Source organism: Sorex fumeus, unplaced genomic scaffold (assembly GCF_029834395.1).
Source record: "Sorex fumeus unplaced genomic scaffold, SorFum_2.1 ptg000046l, whole genome shotgun sequence".
NCBI classification, from domain to species: Eukaryota; Metazoa; Chordata; class Mammalia; order Eulipotyphla; family Soricidae; genus Sorex; species Sorex fumeus.
Genome location: NW_026606103.1, coordinates 10,376,216 through 10,392,867, shown reverse-complemented (window position 1 = coordinate 10,392,867; position 16,652 = coordinate 10,376,216). Strand labels below are relative to the sequence as shown.

Genomic DNA, 16,652 nt, shown 5'->3' with positions numbered 1-16,652 from the left:
CTTAGATTTTGCCACTTAAGAAAGAAAAATCTAGAGAAATTAAGCAGCCATCTTACTTCACAAAGCTTAATGAGGTTATTCAGTCACACTCCTCATCAGTCCAGGCCTGGCTGTGCTCCAAAGTTTGCTTTCACTTACTGAAGTTTTCCTGCACCCTGGTGACACAGAGACAGGGTGAGTTCTCAGATCCCAAATACAACTGTTCCAGATACAAATTGAAATCCAACATAATGCCAGTAATGCAAAATGCTTATTTGTATATAAAGTGAGAAATTTTTATGCTTTCTCAAATATAAATAAAACTCAGGAGAACATGTATAAGTAACTTTTTAAAAATTAAATAATAAAAACTTGAATCTGGAGAGAGTTCTTTGGACTCAGGGGAGTACAAGAAAAACATAATAATCAGTTTCCATAAGCAGAGCAGAATAATACTCATTGGAAACCCACATTAAGCTGATTTAAGCAGAAAGGGGTATTTATTTGTATGATCTACTACATAACCTACCTAATGGTGATCTTAGCTTTAGGCATTGTTAGATCTAATTTTATTTCTTCTCTTTTTTTCCAACCTCCTACCCTTATCCCCAACCCCTCTCTCCTTCACATTGTGACAATAATGACTTGGCAACAATGGCTTCTGACTTTAAAAATCTGCCACCCTAGCAACTCAATAGACAACTCTTTCCCAATAAGTATGTATGAGTACAAGGACTGACTCCTATTGCATTGTCTGATGTTGTGTTGCCAGGCTCTCTGGTCAAGGAAATAGAATTTTCTGATAATCAGGAGGCCTAGGTCACAGGCATTCTCTGGAATGTGTTCAGTCTATATAATATACATATAAACTGTAAACATTGATTCCTCAAAAGAGTATTGGAGTGGCTATATATTTGTGAATGTGGAAAAAAAGAGATCACAGGAAAAACCAAAATAACCTAACTTAAACAGAAAAAAACTAACTTAAACAGAAACTACAAGGCAGCTAAGTCTCACTGCATCTGGAATCATAGTGATGGGATCTATAGCTCACACAGAATCTGTGGGCACTGCCCAGTGACCGCGCCTTCTTTATGCTCTCAGCAGACACCCCAGGTCATCTCTTCGGCTTCCCTGCAACTCATGCCATTGCACCTGTCTTTTGCTTCTGGTGATTATTAACGTTTAAGCAATTGGCTTTCATGCCGACTGCTACTTGCATGGTATTTATTTTCACATTAAGATTCCTGGGACAGAAGATTACTATTTGTCTAGTCATCCCATGCAACTTTATGTCCAATGAGCTGCTTGTATTCCAGTTATTCAATGCAGTCACTCAATGAAAATGAGTTTTCTTATGGAAAAGAGTCAAGGAGAGCCATTTTCCTCAGAAATATGTGAAGGCAGTATCAGGACTCCTAAAGGAAACTATTTGCATTGAATCAGTTCATAGATGAGAAAGAGTCTTAGGAGTTCATCCATTCAAGTGCTCTACTCAGGCAAGTTTATTTCAATACAGATATCAATCTTTTTTTTCCTCCCTCTCCTTCCCTCCTTCCTTCCTTTTCTGTTATCACCTTAAGTCCTCCAATGTTGATTAACAGTGGAATCTCCTCCCCATTCCTCCACCTTCCTATTTTTCTTTCATTCTTCTCCATTTACATGTGAAATCTTTGTTTCCACAAACTCAAATAAGAAAATGACAAGATTAATAGGACTTCATTAGTTAGTAGTGCCCTAAGAAGTAGTTTGCATACCTTATCAGGACATAATGCTGCAAAAGTGCTATCAGCTTCATCTTTACAGGTCTCCAGGTACAGGAATCATACTTAATAGCATTGTTAGAAGCCTGGCTATCTTTATTGTTAAGATACTGCCTGATTGATTTTCCATTGTTCCTAATGTAAGTGCATCTTTTCCTAGTTTATTTACATATGTGTATGTTGGTGAGTGCATAAACATGTTTATGTATGTATGTGCACTAACAAACTTTGGAGAGTAGAGACTATTCCCCTTGTAAGAATTCTCCCAGACAGGTCCCCATTATTTAAGTTGCTCCATTAATGTTTCTTTCCCAGTAACTTCAACATTCAACATTCAAAGGAAGATGTTTTTTTGTCTTGTTAATTTGTTTGTTAACTCTCTTTTCCAGTTTATATCTAATTTATCCACAACTTTTCAGAAACACTTAAACCCAAACAGTATATATAACTTTAATGAGGACTCATCTGGTACCAAATGTAACTGGAGGATGACTTTGATACCTCTGTATTCCTGGAGCTTATACATTCAAGTAGTTATACTGATTTTTAATTAACTTTAGCATGACAGTCCCTCTCATAACTGAGTCAGGTCTACCAGGATTCACCAACACTTCTAAAACTAGTAAAATTTTCTCAGGCAATTGAATATGAGAATATGATGTATTTTAAATCTGTCGTTCGCCTTACAAGCGGCCAACATGGCCGACCCGAGTTCGATTCCTCCGCCCCTCTCGGAGAGCCCGGCAAGCTACCCAGAGTATTCAATATGCCAAACACAGTAACAACAAAGTCTCCAATGGAGACGTTACTGGGCCCGCTCGAGCAAATCGACAATCAACGGGATGGCCTTTACCTTTTACCTTTAAATATGTCAACATATTACAGTTGTCAATTGTGGAAAAGAATCTTTGATTATTTCCTTCGAGTCAATATTTCTCTAACATAATGGTTGTTATGAATAGTTTCCTATCTTGAAAATGTAGATTTTGTTATATATAACTTGATGTAATATGCAATAAACTATCATTCCAATGCCCAGATTATTGCAACTATTTAAAGCATACGATTAAGAACAGTTTTATATTTCCCATTGAATATTTTTCTGGTGAGATTCGGGACCTTAAGAGTCAGCCTGACTGTGAAAATAAGGATAGCAGCAATCAACATTCTTGCTGTGAATCTTGTATTTGAGTCTGTCATTTGGTACATAATTAATGTCCTTTCAAAGACCAGAAATACAAGATTGAGTTGTTATATGCAGAGTACTGGTTTCTGCATAGTAAGCACTTGCTGAGTACTTTTGGGTATTTTATTTTTTTATTAATTAGTTTTACATTTATTGGAAGGTTGAAGAGGTAGCTATATTGCAATTTCCTTAATTTTCTTTTTTTAAATTTTATTTTATAAGGGCTGGAGCGATAGCACAGCGGGTAGGGCGTTCGCCTTACAAGCGGCCAACATGGCCGACCTGAGTTCGATTCCTCCGCCCCTCTCGGAGAGCCCGGCAAGCTGCCGAGAGTATTTGATATGCCAGACACAGTAACAACAAATTCTCCAATGGAGACGTTACTGGGCCCGCTCGAGCAAATCGACGTACAACGGGAGGGCCTTTACCTTTTACCTTAAGGTAGTTCATAATATTTGATTATATTTGATATTCAAATACCAAATCCCATCACCATTACACCTTCCCACCACCATATTTTGTATGTTTCCACCCCAAACCCCAATCTCTGTCCCAAATCAAGACTGAAATAATATATTTTGTATTGTTTGTTATGCAAAACCACTGAAAATGCTACAAAAAAGTATCAATAGAGGGAAGAGTGTGAAGATTGTTGTATTTTGACAGGGGGCATTAAAATGAAAGATATCACTAACAGGTCGTTAAGGGTTGAGCCTTGTGAACTTTCATATATATCACTGTATCACTGTCATCCCATTGTTCGTGGGTTTAGTCAAGTGGACCCCAATAACGTCTCTATTCCTCCCAGCCCTGAGATTTTAGTAGCTTCTTCTTACTTGTCTTATCCCAGTGATTGGAGGCTCTTTCAGGGTCAGGGGAATGAGACCTCTCGTTGTTACTGTTTTTGGCATATCAAATACGCCTTGGGGAGCTTGCCAGGCTCTGCTTGTGTGGGTGGGATACTCTGGATAGCTTGCTGGGCTCTCCAAGAAGCATATATTTATATAGTTCTCTCTATGATTTGTTGCCTACTGTGTGAACCCCACAAAATATGGTGTGGTAATTATGGAAAATGGGTAGGAAGTGTCTTATAATGTGTTTGGAAAGCGATCTGGAGCATGGCGGCAGTTGGGTATGGGAGGTTGGCTGCTGGGGATGGGTCCCTTGGCAGGGGGAGGGTTCTCACCCACCCCATTCTGGGGTGCTCTGAGTGAAAACAGCCCAGTGAAGAGTCTGATGGCATAGTTACGGGGGCCTCTTTTTATACTCCCATGTGGGATGAACAGCTGTGAATTCTGGAGGGTGGCCAATGAGGAGATTATCTGATGCTGGAGTGTGTGGTTTATGGGTGTGATCCCTTAGCCACTGGAGACTGGGGGACTCAGGCAGAGGATCTCTGAACCTGGGTCCTATTGAGTTGAGAGTCCGAGGTCACAAAGTTCCAAATTATCTGGATTCCGTGGGACTTCATTCATGCTTGAGGCCTGGCTGGAGTGTCTGGAAAGCATCCTGGAGCATGGTGGCAGTTGGGTAGTGGAGGTCAGCTGCTGGCACTGGGTTCATTGGGGCAGGAGGGCTCTCACCCATATATATATATATATATATATATATATATATATATATATATTTGTAAATACACTGTAGCACCGTATCATTGTCCTCCCATTGTTCATTGATTTTGCTCAAGTGGGCCCAGTAATGTCTCCATTGTGAGACTTATTGTTACTGGGTTTGGCATATCAAATACGTCATGGGTAGCTTGCCAGGCTTTGCCGTGCAGGCGAGATACTCTCGGAAGCTTGCCAGGCTCTCCGAGAGGGGTGAGGAATCAAACCTGGGTTGGCTGTGTCAGCCGCATGCAAAAGGCAAGTCCTACCCACAGTGCTATTGCACCATCCCCTGTAAATACACACACATATATATAAATAAATATATATACATAGATATATATTTTCCTCTATGATTGGTTGCCTAGTATTTGAACGCCATCATATGTGCTGTGGTACTCTTGGAAAATGTGTAGGGTGTGCCATATAGTGTTTCAAATGCTGCTGCACTGTCCAGGAATAGTTTCACTTGTGCATGTGGGGAGTGGCCGTGAGCATGGTGGTAGTCAGGTTCTGGAGGGAGGCCTCTCACCGCCCCCCCCCGCCCCCCCGCTCTGGAGCGCCTAAATTGTAACATCCTGGTGTGGAGTCCAGTGGCATGGCAATGGCGAGTGGCGAGTTACTTTTCTTAATTTTCATGTGATCTTTTTCTATTATTAGTCTTTTTAAAAACAACCTTGACTAGTTTGCTTAATAATAAGAATTTTGCAAAAGTCTTCTATAACTTTATTTAGAAGAATTTATTATTTTTTCCCTTTATGGGTCAAACCCACTACATGGGTTACTCCTGGCTCTACACTCAGGAATCACTCCTGGCAGTGCTCAGGGAACTGTATGGTATGCTGGGAATCAAACCTGGGTTGGCTGCGTGCAAGGCAGATGCCCTATGCGCTATGCTATGGCTCCAATCCCTTAGTAAAATTTCTTAAGCAGCCCTGTAACTATGGTTGCTTAAAATATTTGGTTAGTCATTACCTTATAAGAAGGTTATCTTCCTTCTGTTTTAGTGTAGTGTGTTTTATAACAATTTCAAGAAGAGTCTGGCCCTTTAATGGCTGATTGAAGTAGCTTTTAATAGGACAGTGTTTCCAACAGAAGTGTAATAAGGATTATAAATTCAAGTCATATAATTTTATCTTAAGATTTTTCTAATCTGCACTGCAAATAAACATAAAGAGGAGCACTAACTTCATGTTTTATCTCAGAATATCTCAAATAGGAATATTTCAACATATTTATATTTTAAAAAAAGAAATATTTAAGTCAAAACTTGCTTTCAAAAAAAAAACCAAGCATTTTTCCCTTCAGCATGTCTCAAGTTAAAGTAATTATTTTTTAAATAATCACTAGCTACATGTGCTTGTTGGCTAACTGGATTGTATAGTGCAGGTGTGGGAGATATGAGAAGAGAAAATAGATTCAAATATTAATAAGTGCAAACTCAGTGATCCTAACCTCAAAGATTTCAGACACACGTATACAAAGAGTGATACTCTCTGAGTCTCGAGTTCTTATATCCTGTATGAGAGTTTACTCATCGTTCTCTACAGCAAACAGTAACAAGCATTGGGTAGAGTGAGCTCTGTTGTAATAGTTTCTTCTCTTTAAACATTTAACCTTACCTTTATTTCTATGGTTTCTAAAAAGCATTTTAAGTATAAGAAAAACATAAAACCAGAAATTTTAAAATGATAATTTGTATCCTAAAGCATCTTTACTTTTGAAGCTGAAAGTAAATATGCTTTAGGAGAAATAATCAGTTTTCATATTCTCCAACATCCAATCATACCAATGAATTATAAAGCTTGCTTGTTTTTTTATAGCTTCTCATTTGTTTTAACATTTTTCTGATGAATTATGGATTCTGTTTGTCTTTTGCTTTTATTTTACCTTCAAAACTTTCTCAGGTTTGTGCTTTAGTTTATTTTATGCTTTTTAAATTTCCATTCTAATTCTGAAGCAATATGAACTACTGGCAATAACTCATTTTAAATCTTCATGAGATCACACCCTAGTGAATGTCTTTAGGAAGGAAGACAGTTTGGGAGTGTCAGGAAAATCATCAGGAATAAGAAGAAATGGAGCTATAAGGCAGAGACACCAGGAATGAGAAAATAGCAATGTTCAGTTATAAGGGAAATGTGCCTATTCGAATGAAACAAGTGGAGTGAAATGTCTGTTAGAAAAAAAAATCCCCCCCATGTCCATTGCCAAGGAACTATCCAAGTTTCCCTTACTGAGTATAATGACAATTAGTCATGATTCTAAAACAGAGATGCTTTTTATAAACAAGATTGATAGTCCAATTTTTCCAGCTTCTGATTGCTCTCTGGCTATAGTTCTACCCTTACAAAAATTTGTCCTTAGAGTGCCAAATTCAAAAAGCTGATTTTTTACCAACTTGTTCTGCCATATTTTTGGAATTGCTCAAAATAGAATTGAATCATAATATAGAAAAAGGGCCCAACATGCAAAAATAGACAGGCATATATGATAACGCCAGTCTTGTGAGATGAATTTGTCTCATGAATAGAGAAATTTTCTCTCTTCAGTTCAAAACTTTTACTGAAGCACTTTAACACTGTACAAAGTAGAATCTCTTCTCTTTGTGTTTTGCTTTTGGGAAATGGGAATATTAGATGCTTCCTAGCACTTCTAGTCTGTCTCCCCCGTCCCAAAATTCTTTTCTTTTACTCTATTCTATGGCTCTGCCCCACCCAGCTAATGAGAACAGAATTTGTTCTCATCATGTAATAGAAAACCTAAAAGTGTCAACTGCCTTCTTCCTGTTAAATATGGTCCAAAATGAGCTGATTTGGACACTGAGAAAAGACTCTGCATAAAGAAAAAAGATCTCGAATAGATGTTATAGGTTTCCAGAACTGGTGGGAGGGTAAGAGTAGCTGACTGAGGAGCATGAGGATCTCATGCCTTGCAGTGGAGTAGGGGTTGGGGAGGGATCAGATGCCTTATCTCAGTTTTTCTCAATCACTGGGTGACCAACTGTTTTTTGACCTTTCTACAATTTGTCTGCAAATCTAGTCAGGCTTTCAAATTCAAACTGTTGAAATATCATCTTTTACCAGGGACCTGGGAGGCATTACAACCTACAGACTTATGCAGACCCTCTGTAAAACATATCATATTGCGATCTTCATTCTATAGAGGCAGAAACTAGAGTTCAGAAAGGCTGAACATAGAACCTCCATTGTTGCTTCCAATTGCTTTTTGATGCAAGGCTAATGCAATTGTAGGACCAATTTTCAGGGAGAACATGCACTAGGAAGCAAGCCCTCCACCTATGCTCCCACTTATTCCCCTAACCTTCCTTTTGTTTCCATTTCTCACTTAAATTGCTGGCCTATCTTTCCAAATGAGGACTTATTTTTCATTTCTTTTAGAACTGCACTGTAGCACTGTCCTGCCGTTGTTCGTCGATTTGCTTGAGAGGGCCCAGTAATGTCTTCATTGTGAGACTTGTTGTTACTGTGTTTGGCATATAGAATACATCACGGGTAGCTTGGCAGGCTTTGCCATGAAGGCGAGATACTCTCGGTAGCTTGCCGGGCTCTCCGAGAGGGGTGGAAGAATCAAACCCGGGTTGGTTGAGTCAGCCACATGCAACGCAAATGCCCTATCGTTGTGCTATCACTCCAGCCCTTTGTATCTGGGTCCAGAACAATAGTACAGTGGGTAGGGTATTTGCCTTGTACACAGTGGACTTGAGTTTAAGCCTGGGCATCCCATTTGTACCCTGAGCACCACCAGGAATGATTTCTGAGTGCAGAGCCAGAAGTAACCCCTGAGCATCGCCAGGTGTGACCACCAAACAAACAAACAAATAAACAAAAGATTGAATGCATTGGGAAATCTTTTAGTGTTCAACACTGGATTGGGTAGTTAATGGTAAACAGATTAACGAGCAGAAAGCATTTCTGTCATCAGAAGAAGTAGTGAAAGTGCACAGAATGCAAGGTCAAGTGTGAAAAATGCCCAGTGATTTGTTTTGTTTTCTGAGATCAGGTAAAGACAGGGAATTATTTCCATTTTTGGGGGGCGATATTTACCTTTTTGCCTCATCTGCTATTTTTCTACTTGAAAATTCACCAAAAAAGAGCAGTGAGTGAATGTTAAAAACATTAATGTGGATAAAATTCTTCTAAATAAGTCACAAAGATAAATGTTCCACTCTTCCTTCTGCAGCCAGGATGAAAGTAGTTTAGTGGGAATAGGGATAATTCCAGTTTTTAGAACTTTAATGGAACAGAGTCTCAGATCCCAGGTTCTCCATCACTTTGGTTATTAAATAAAGAAAAATGCGGTTTCAACAGCATCTGCATTTATAAAGCTTTATGAACAAAGCATTTCTGTCATTTCTGTCAAATCATTTCTCTGAGCACTGAGTGGCCTAAATTTACTCACTTTGAAGCAGAGCCAGTGGTGATTTTAGGCAGGGGCAATAGTACAGTGAGTAGGGAATTTGCTTTGCACATGGCAGACCTGGTTTCGATCCCTGGCATCCCATATGATCCCTAAGCACCACCTGGAGTAATTCCTGAGCGCAGAGCCAGAATTGCCTCTGAGCACTGCTCACTGTGACCCCCAAAGCCCAAAAACAGACAAAAAGGGAGAGGGGGAGAGAAAGAATGAGAGAGAGAGAGAGAGAAAGAGAGAGAGAGAAAGAGAGAGGAGAGAGCGGGAGAGAGAGACAGAGATTGAGATCAGCAAACAACAGTATTCTATGACCAGACTTTAAAATATATCAACAGAAATTAGCCTACGAAGCAGATACATCTAATATAACAAACTGAATAAAAATTTAGGAGAGCCAGTTTATCCAGAGTATTGCATTCTGAACTTGAATTACATTAGTTGTACATGTAACTTACTTCTCTATTTACTTGTAATACCTGAGGATGTGTGCCTTGAATTTGGATTTATGTCTTCTTGGTAACAACATGGTTCCTGGTGCAGGACAAAAGCCAGCCAAATACTCACTGTGTGTGAAATAAAATATCACCCAATTTTCCTGCAAGTGAATCAAGAGCTAAAGGCACTAGAACTTGGCTGGAATGCTGTGTGGTTTCCTCTTGGTGGCATGTGAACAACCATCTTGTAGCTCACTGGACAGCTATGTGTGTAGACAAATTGGAAAAGGCTTTGTAGAGTGTGGCAGATTAGAACTGTAAAATGATATCTGTTGAAAGTTGGGTGCATGAGCATTCATTTATGCTCTTCTTTATACTGAACATTTCTGTCATATATGATATTTATAGAGTTATATGAGCAAAAGTGAACAACACATAAAAACCACAATTGGTCTCAGAAATTGAGAAAATGCCATGTGTTCAGATGAGGGTGAGAAAGACAGACTCTAAAAGGCTTCTGTCTAAGGTTTAATGAGAGAACATCTGTGTAAGTGCTTCCAGCTGGAAAGCATCCTTATAGGACACTTTTCCTCAGTGATTAAGATTAACTTTGTTTCCTCAGGAACTTGGCCATTTACTAATATTCTGTGTAATAAGGGAGATGAATTTCCTTCCCTTGAGGAACCTCAGAGCCCACACTGGTAATTCCTTCTTGGCAGAACTTTCCTTTTGCTGTCCTCCATTTTAGATGTTTTCACATCATCTATTTAATGTTGAGTTTCTCATGTTTCTGTCCCTTCCTTCAGACTCTAAAAGACGCCAGTGACAATGCGCGCAAAGATTTTCACCGCGAGGCCGAGCTGTTGACCAACCTCCAGCATGAACACATCGTCAAGTTCTATGGTGTCTGCGTAGAGGGGGACCCCCTCATTATGGTCTTTGAGTACATGAAACATGGGGACCTCAACAAGTTCCTCAGGTACAGTCTTTAGAGTCTATCAGATGGGAGGTGGGGGTGGGCTTTTATTGTTCTCATATTAGGTCAGAGAGAGAAGAGTGGAAAACTTATTATCTGAAACAGGCTGGCCTACTGCTGTCACTGTTGCATTCCACCCTTGTATTTCATAGAGAAAGGAATTGCTCCAGCTCCTCACCCAACTAACCTCATAGTGTGGTGCTAATGGTTCAACTCATTTTCAACTGTATTGATTATTTGTTAAATTAAATGTCATGTGATATGTGCATTCAGGAGAGGAGTGTTAGTGGATCCTCAGGAGTTTGCCAGGCAGATAAGAGAACATTCTTTAGGACAAAGACAACAATACTAACTAAGGCATCAAGGGTCATAGTAAAAGGTTTTTTTTTCTGTTTTCCACAGCTTTTTAATACACATTATTTTGCTATGTATGCAGTTCCCATCATTAGAGTTAACTTCAGATGCTGAATTTTTTTAAGACAATAGAAGAGCAGGAAGAGAAAGAAAAAGAGCTAGAAGGTCTGAGGTTCTGAAGATACCTTTTTGAACTTTATTCTGAAGACAGAAAAAAACTCAGGAGATTAGTAGACCAGAGGAATCAATAAAATGAACATACTTCAAAAATCAGAAGCATTAGAAAAACCTGGTCAGATATATCTGAGGGGAACACGAAAGACTCAGGGCCATGGGTTGGTATGATGAGCTTGTGGAGTGCAGGGTTGCTAGCATGCAGCAAGGCAAGGCCTTATGGGGAATATATAATCCATAGAAAGGATGTGTTCGGTCTTTAAATAGGATTTAAGTGGCCTAGCATAAATCTGGTTGGGCTCTGGTCAATGGTGGCATCTTAGAAAGTTGCCTTTCTCAGGTGATACATACCAGGGCTTAGAGGAAGCTGTGAGCTAAAGTCAGTGAGAGACAATTTGGTATGGACATCACCTGGGGAAACAATAAAGTTACTTTACAACTGTGAGGATGACTCCCCATATAAAAGAGATTATAGCAGAGCCTTTCAGGAGAGAATGAATCAAAGGAAATAAACTAAGTTTGCTGGTCTCTTGAAAAAGAGAAAGTGAAATATTGACTCCGGCAGTTCTTAGCTGAGTGTGCTTAGATAAGTCTTTCAGTTTGTTCAGCTGAATATTGATGTAGCAAGGCAGGGAGGTCTGAATAAGATTGAATATAGAAATGTCTTATCATTGGAGTGAACGCAAAGTGTTCAATGAACTGAAGCTTCTAGTGATTATTTCTGCTAATAAATTAACTGCCTCAGTTGTAGAAATTACAGGAAGAGTTGAATTTGATAGAGGAAGTTCGTTGTCACGGACACCCACTATGGATCATAGTAAATGTCCCTCCTGTCCTGTAGCTATCAAGAGTAAGAATGCACGGCTGACTCAAGCACCTCTTGACAAAAAATCCTGAATGCTTTTACCTGCAATAAGGAAAGACAAATAAAAGCCATACATTTAAGACAAGGAGCGATGGCCCGAGCAATAGTAAATTAAAGTGGGCAGAGCTTTCTACCTTGCACACAGCCAACCCAGTTTCAATTCCCAGCACCCCACATGGACCTCGAGCTCACTAGGAATAATCCCTGAGCACAGAGCCATGAATAAGCCCTGAGCACCTCTGGATGTGGCCCCCCAAACAAAACAAAATAACAGAGTTTAAAAAAGACCAGGAGCAGTTGTGAGGGCCTGGGGTGATAGACACTTCTTGCTCTACATCACCAATTTGTGTCCTTCACATGGATCTCCAGTTCATTTCCCCTCAATACCCTCAGTGCTGCAGTCATCATGGGGAGATTCTCTCCAAGTTGCAACTACCTCTAAAACTGTTTTCTTTGAAATAGTATTGTCTCTTATTGTTGGAATATTAGCATATGTACTTCAGTGATATCTTTTTTGGGGGTCACACCCAGTGATGTGAAGAACTTACTCCTGGCTCTGCACTCAGGAATCACTCCTGATGGTGCTCAGGGGATTATATGGGATTTCAGGAATCAGTCCTGGATCAGAAATGTGCAAGGCAAACACCTTACCCTCTGTACTACCCTCTGTAATACTATATCCCACTCCCTTTGATATCTTGATAGATATTATCATTTAGGAGAAACAGGAAAGTGTTGGAGTCAAAATGGTTGCATTTCTTTGATGTTACCTCACCTATAAAGCAGATGTGAATAATATTTATCCATCTGAAGGACTAGTGTCAGGAATAGATTTCTCCCTACAACCTTCTTCTCTAACACATTTTCCTCTTTATTTTGGTTGAGGGACTTTGTCACATGTTTTGTGGTATGATAAGATCTAGACATTTCTCCTCTGGCATCTCTGGACACCGAATGGTTCAGCCCTAGTAGCTTCTTGCAGCCACTAGAAGATTCTGAAACTGTGTCGTTTAAGTAACAAGTTAGTCTTATCACTGCATGAACAGTGGAAATGGACGATCATAGTGCCAGGTTTAGAAAGGTTATTGAGAAGTATTTTGTATCATCTAGATAATTTTTACCACTCTCTGTCTCATAAATGCATACCCAATTTTATTCTTTGCTGGAATGGTCCCTATTTTCTGCTTTGTGTGTATGAATAACAAATTTGGCAAGACTGGGAATGCGTAGTCAATTTATGGTATTCAGAAACAGTTATCCTAATGTGTTATCTGATGACAACAAAATTTTTCTTGTAGGTGAGAGGAGAAAGGATGATGGTATTTTTTTGCACATTTTTTGTCATATCTAAAAGAAGCTGAATTTGGTTAAGGTCTAATGCTCATAAGAGAAACATTTTTCCCTGATTCCTATAGTGTAGTCTACTTCCCTAATGAATCCAAAGAAATTTATTTTGAAGTAAATAAATCCTTCTGTGAGCTGATAGTATGTGTGTGTGTGTGTGAGAGAGAGAGAGAGAGAGAGAGAGAGAGTTCTTCCTTTTACTTTCACCTCATGTAACCTTTACCTCTCCTTGCCTTTCAGAGAGAGTAGGTGCCCGATTCTCCCTTGCACCTTGCACACAGCATGGAGCAATTAGAACCCCATGACCAATTTCAAAATCAGTTGAACCCAGAGAACAAGATGTTTTTCTTGCCATGAATCAGGTTCTTAGGCACAATTAAGTGTGGTAAACTGCAGTGGTTCTCCCTAGAAGGGGATCTAACACTATTTATGAGGATAGAGGTTGTCTTTCTGATTGTTTCATTCACCCAGAAGTCATATGTTGAATAACAACATGGAGAAGGCCTAGGTGAGAAGTGAGCATTAAAATGTACATCTTGTTCTCAAGGAGATTAGAGTTTTAACTCTTATAGTCTCTTTAGAATTCTCTTCCAAAGAGGGGAAGCTAGATATGGCTTTTCAATGAATAGTAGCTAATACATATTGTATTTCTAGGCATTTCAAAGGTTTCAATTTGCATAAAACTAAGCTGTTAGTGTCATCATTAACACTTTACAATTGAAGAAATAAAATCACACCTCCCAACTCCAGGGTGCTAAAGGCAGTTTGTCCCCTTTGAAGGTCCTGGAAGAGGTGAAATGGCTTTCAACTTCCAAGTCCTTCAGGACAAAGTAAGACTGTTATGTTGGCTTTAGTATCTTTCCCTTAAGAACTCCTTCAGAAGAGATCTGCTGTCTTGTACAGCAGCAAGTCAACAGCTTCTTTCATTCACTCCAAATTAAATCAATGAAGATCTCCTTCTGACTTTAAGTCTCTGAAAACTTCTGAATTTCTCAGTATCCTTCCACGCCTGCTGAGAGCACAGTAAGAGCTTTGTCTCATGATGATTGAAAACATTCTCATTTTCACCTTCCCCTAGTGCTAGACATGAACTAGGTTGAGCTTCAATGGACTTTGTTGACATGAAAACTGCATGTCCCTGAGAGTCCCGCCACAGGCCAGAGTTCCCCACTCGCCTTCCATCTGGCCTTCTCTTGTTTGAAGAGGACCATTGTTTGCAGACCTCTCTCTATGACTCCTGTGAAAAGGTACAACTCATGGTGCAGAACAATCTCAGAAATCTTAGGGAAGTCACAGATAGAAACTCCACTTTATAAAATAAGGACCCCCGCAACCCCCACCCCAAGTTCTAGAGCTATGCTGATATCATGGGTACTATGGAAACTCAGTTCTGAGATACAGGATCTTTGTCACTGTACTGCAAGTCTTTATACCTCCACTGAGAGATTTTGAGTTTACATACTTCCCTCTTCCTCTCACCCCCAACATATACCTACACCCACACCCAAAAAGAACTTTCCTAGTATAATTACTTGAATGCTACAGGAAGGGGCTGAAGACTCTGAGTTAAGTGGAAACCAAATGATCTAAGACTTAGAGGAACACAGGAAGTTCTTCCCCAGGAATGGTTACATCCAATATTTTGAACTGGAAGCGATGCAGGAGCAATGACAGTGAATCTCATGTTCATCCATGTTCCCAGGCTCTTAAATAATTTTAAGAATGAAAAAATTGAGTAATAAAGATGTTAAGACTCAGAGTTACTAAACAGAAAATTTCACTGAAAAGTAGGAGAGAAAGAAACTCCCCATGTGGGGAGGAATTTAATATAGGATTAAATTAAGTCTGACTCATTTTATGTTTTTTAACAGGAAGATTGGGTTTTTATGTTAACTTGTCAAGTGACAAGAATGTTACAGAGAATACAAGGATATTACTGAGTGGTTGGGCTGGTTTAGGTATTTTGGGTTATCTAGTTGACCATTTACTCTGGTATTGCCCATTATCTCATAATCTCAAGTGAACCTAAGCTCTAGGCAGAATTTTTGGTCTTGGAGAATCATTAACTTCCCTTTCTCAGGAAGAACAGAAAATTTTGTAGAAATATTTAAACTGTGGGATGGAGACAGTTAAAACGTGTCCCAAAGGAGGCCTGCCTTATTTGTCTTGGGAGGTCCCTTGTCCCTAGCAAAGAATACCTTTACTTCCTGCCCTGTGCTTCTGTCTCAGGCCTTTAGAAGCAGGCTCACTCACAGCCATGCTGTCATATTGGCTGCAGGTACTATAGGAGATGGAGATGCTTATCTCTCTAGGAAGAGCATATTCCCCTGTGATGCAAAAGTCCCCACACTGCTGGGAAAAGACTAGAGTATAGTTAGAAGGAAAAGGTGATGGGCAATACCATTCCTTCTGATGTGTACAGAATAAAATCATCCCCTTAAGGGAATAAATGTGTGGCGATCCACAAGCATTCTCCTATGTGGCATGGACCTAGAAGTGGTGGGACCTAGAAGTGGTGGGACCTAGAAGGGGAGTCAAGCAGGCAGGGGGCAATTTCCGGGCGAAGGTTGCCCTCAGATTTTGACTAAATTGAGCTTAAATGATAGAGAAGTAGGTTGGAAAACAGACTGTCAAAGAACAGGTGGGAAAGGGCTGTCCAGGGATTGGGGGGTTGGGGAGCATGGGGAACAGGGTGTCAGCTCTGGAGGGCTGCAAGATCTGAGAGGAGCATTTAGCTTGCTGGAATGACATTATACCTTGTCCCTTTAGGAGAGCCCAACTCGACCCCACCCCCATGGTTTGCTTTTGGATTATTATTACTTTTTTTTTTAAGAAACAGACATTAACAGCTTCTCAGGGCCAGGGACATTGACCAATGCTTGACAACCTGCAGCATATTCCAGAACACCTAAAATATGTGCCTGTCTGTGTATTCAGGGGGTCAACATGCAGACCCATGGGGCCTGGGTATTCTAAACTCTGTAAATGAAGTCAACATGTTTCAAGGTTCAGCTGTGGGCAAAGCATCTCTCTATTCTCTGTCTTAGTCTGACAACATTTTGGCATCACTATACCCATGAAGTGAGACCCAAACTTCAACAGCAACTTCTGTTGTTCACTTCTTTCCAGGGCGCATGGACCTGACGCTGTGCTCATGGCTGAGGGCAACCCCCCAACAGAGCTGACTCAGTCTCAGATGCTGCACATTGCCCAGCAGATCGCCGCTGGCATGGTCTACCTGGCATCCCAGCACTTTGTACACCGAGACCTGGCCACCCGGAACTGCCTGGTCGGGGAGAACCTACTGGTGAAAATTGGGGACTTTGGCATGTCCCGGGATGTGTACAGCACTGACTACTACAGGGTGAGTAATGTGTCCTCGGCATACTCAGGAGCCTTTTTCCTGTGGAGTCTCTCACTGTATCAATCTGCACAACTGCAGTGGAAGTCATCATGTTACTAACAGGCTTTAAAAACAGAATCAAATTTTCTCACAGTCCTTCAGGCTAAAAGTCTGAGATAAGCAATACAACTTC

The 16,652-nt window shown here is 40.1% G+C and overlaps 1 protein-coding gene across 1 annotated transcript in view; it reads left to right on the top strand.

Annotated features, from left to right (window-relative positions):
- NTRK2 (neurotrophic receptor tyrosine kinase 2) overlaps positions 1-16,652 on the top strand; it is a 399,384-nt gene that overhangs the window by 294,425 nt on the left and 88,307 nt on the right. Inside the window, exons 14-15 of the mRNA XM_056122541.1 lie at positions 10,210-10,382; positions 16,246-16,480. Coding sequence (XP_055978516.1) covers positions 10,210-10,382; positions 16,246-16,480 — 408 coding nt within the window. The remainder of the gene's footprint in view (positions 1-10,209; positions 10,383-16,245; positions 16,481-16,652) is intronic.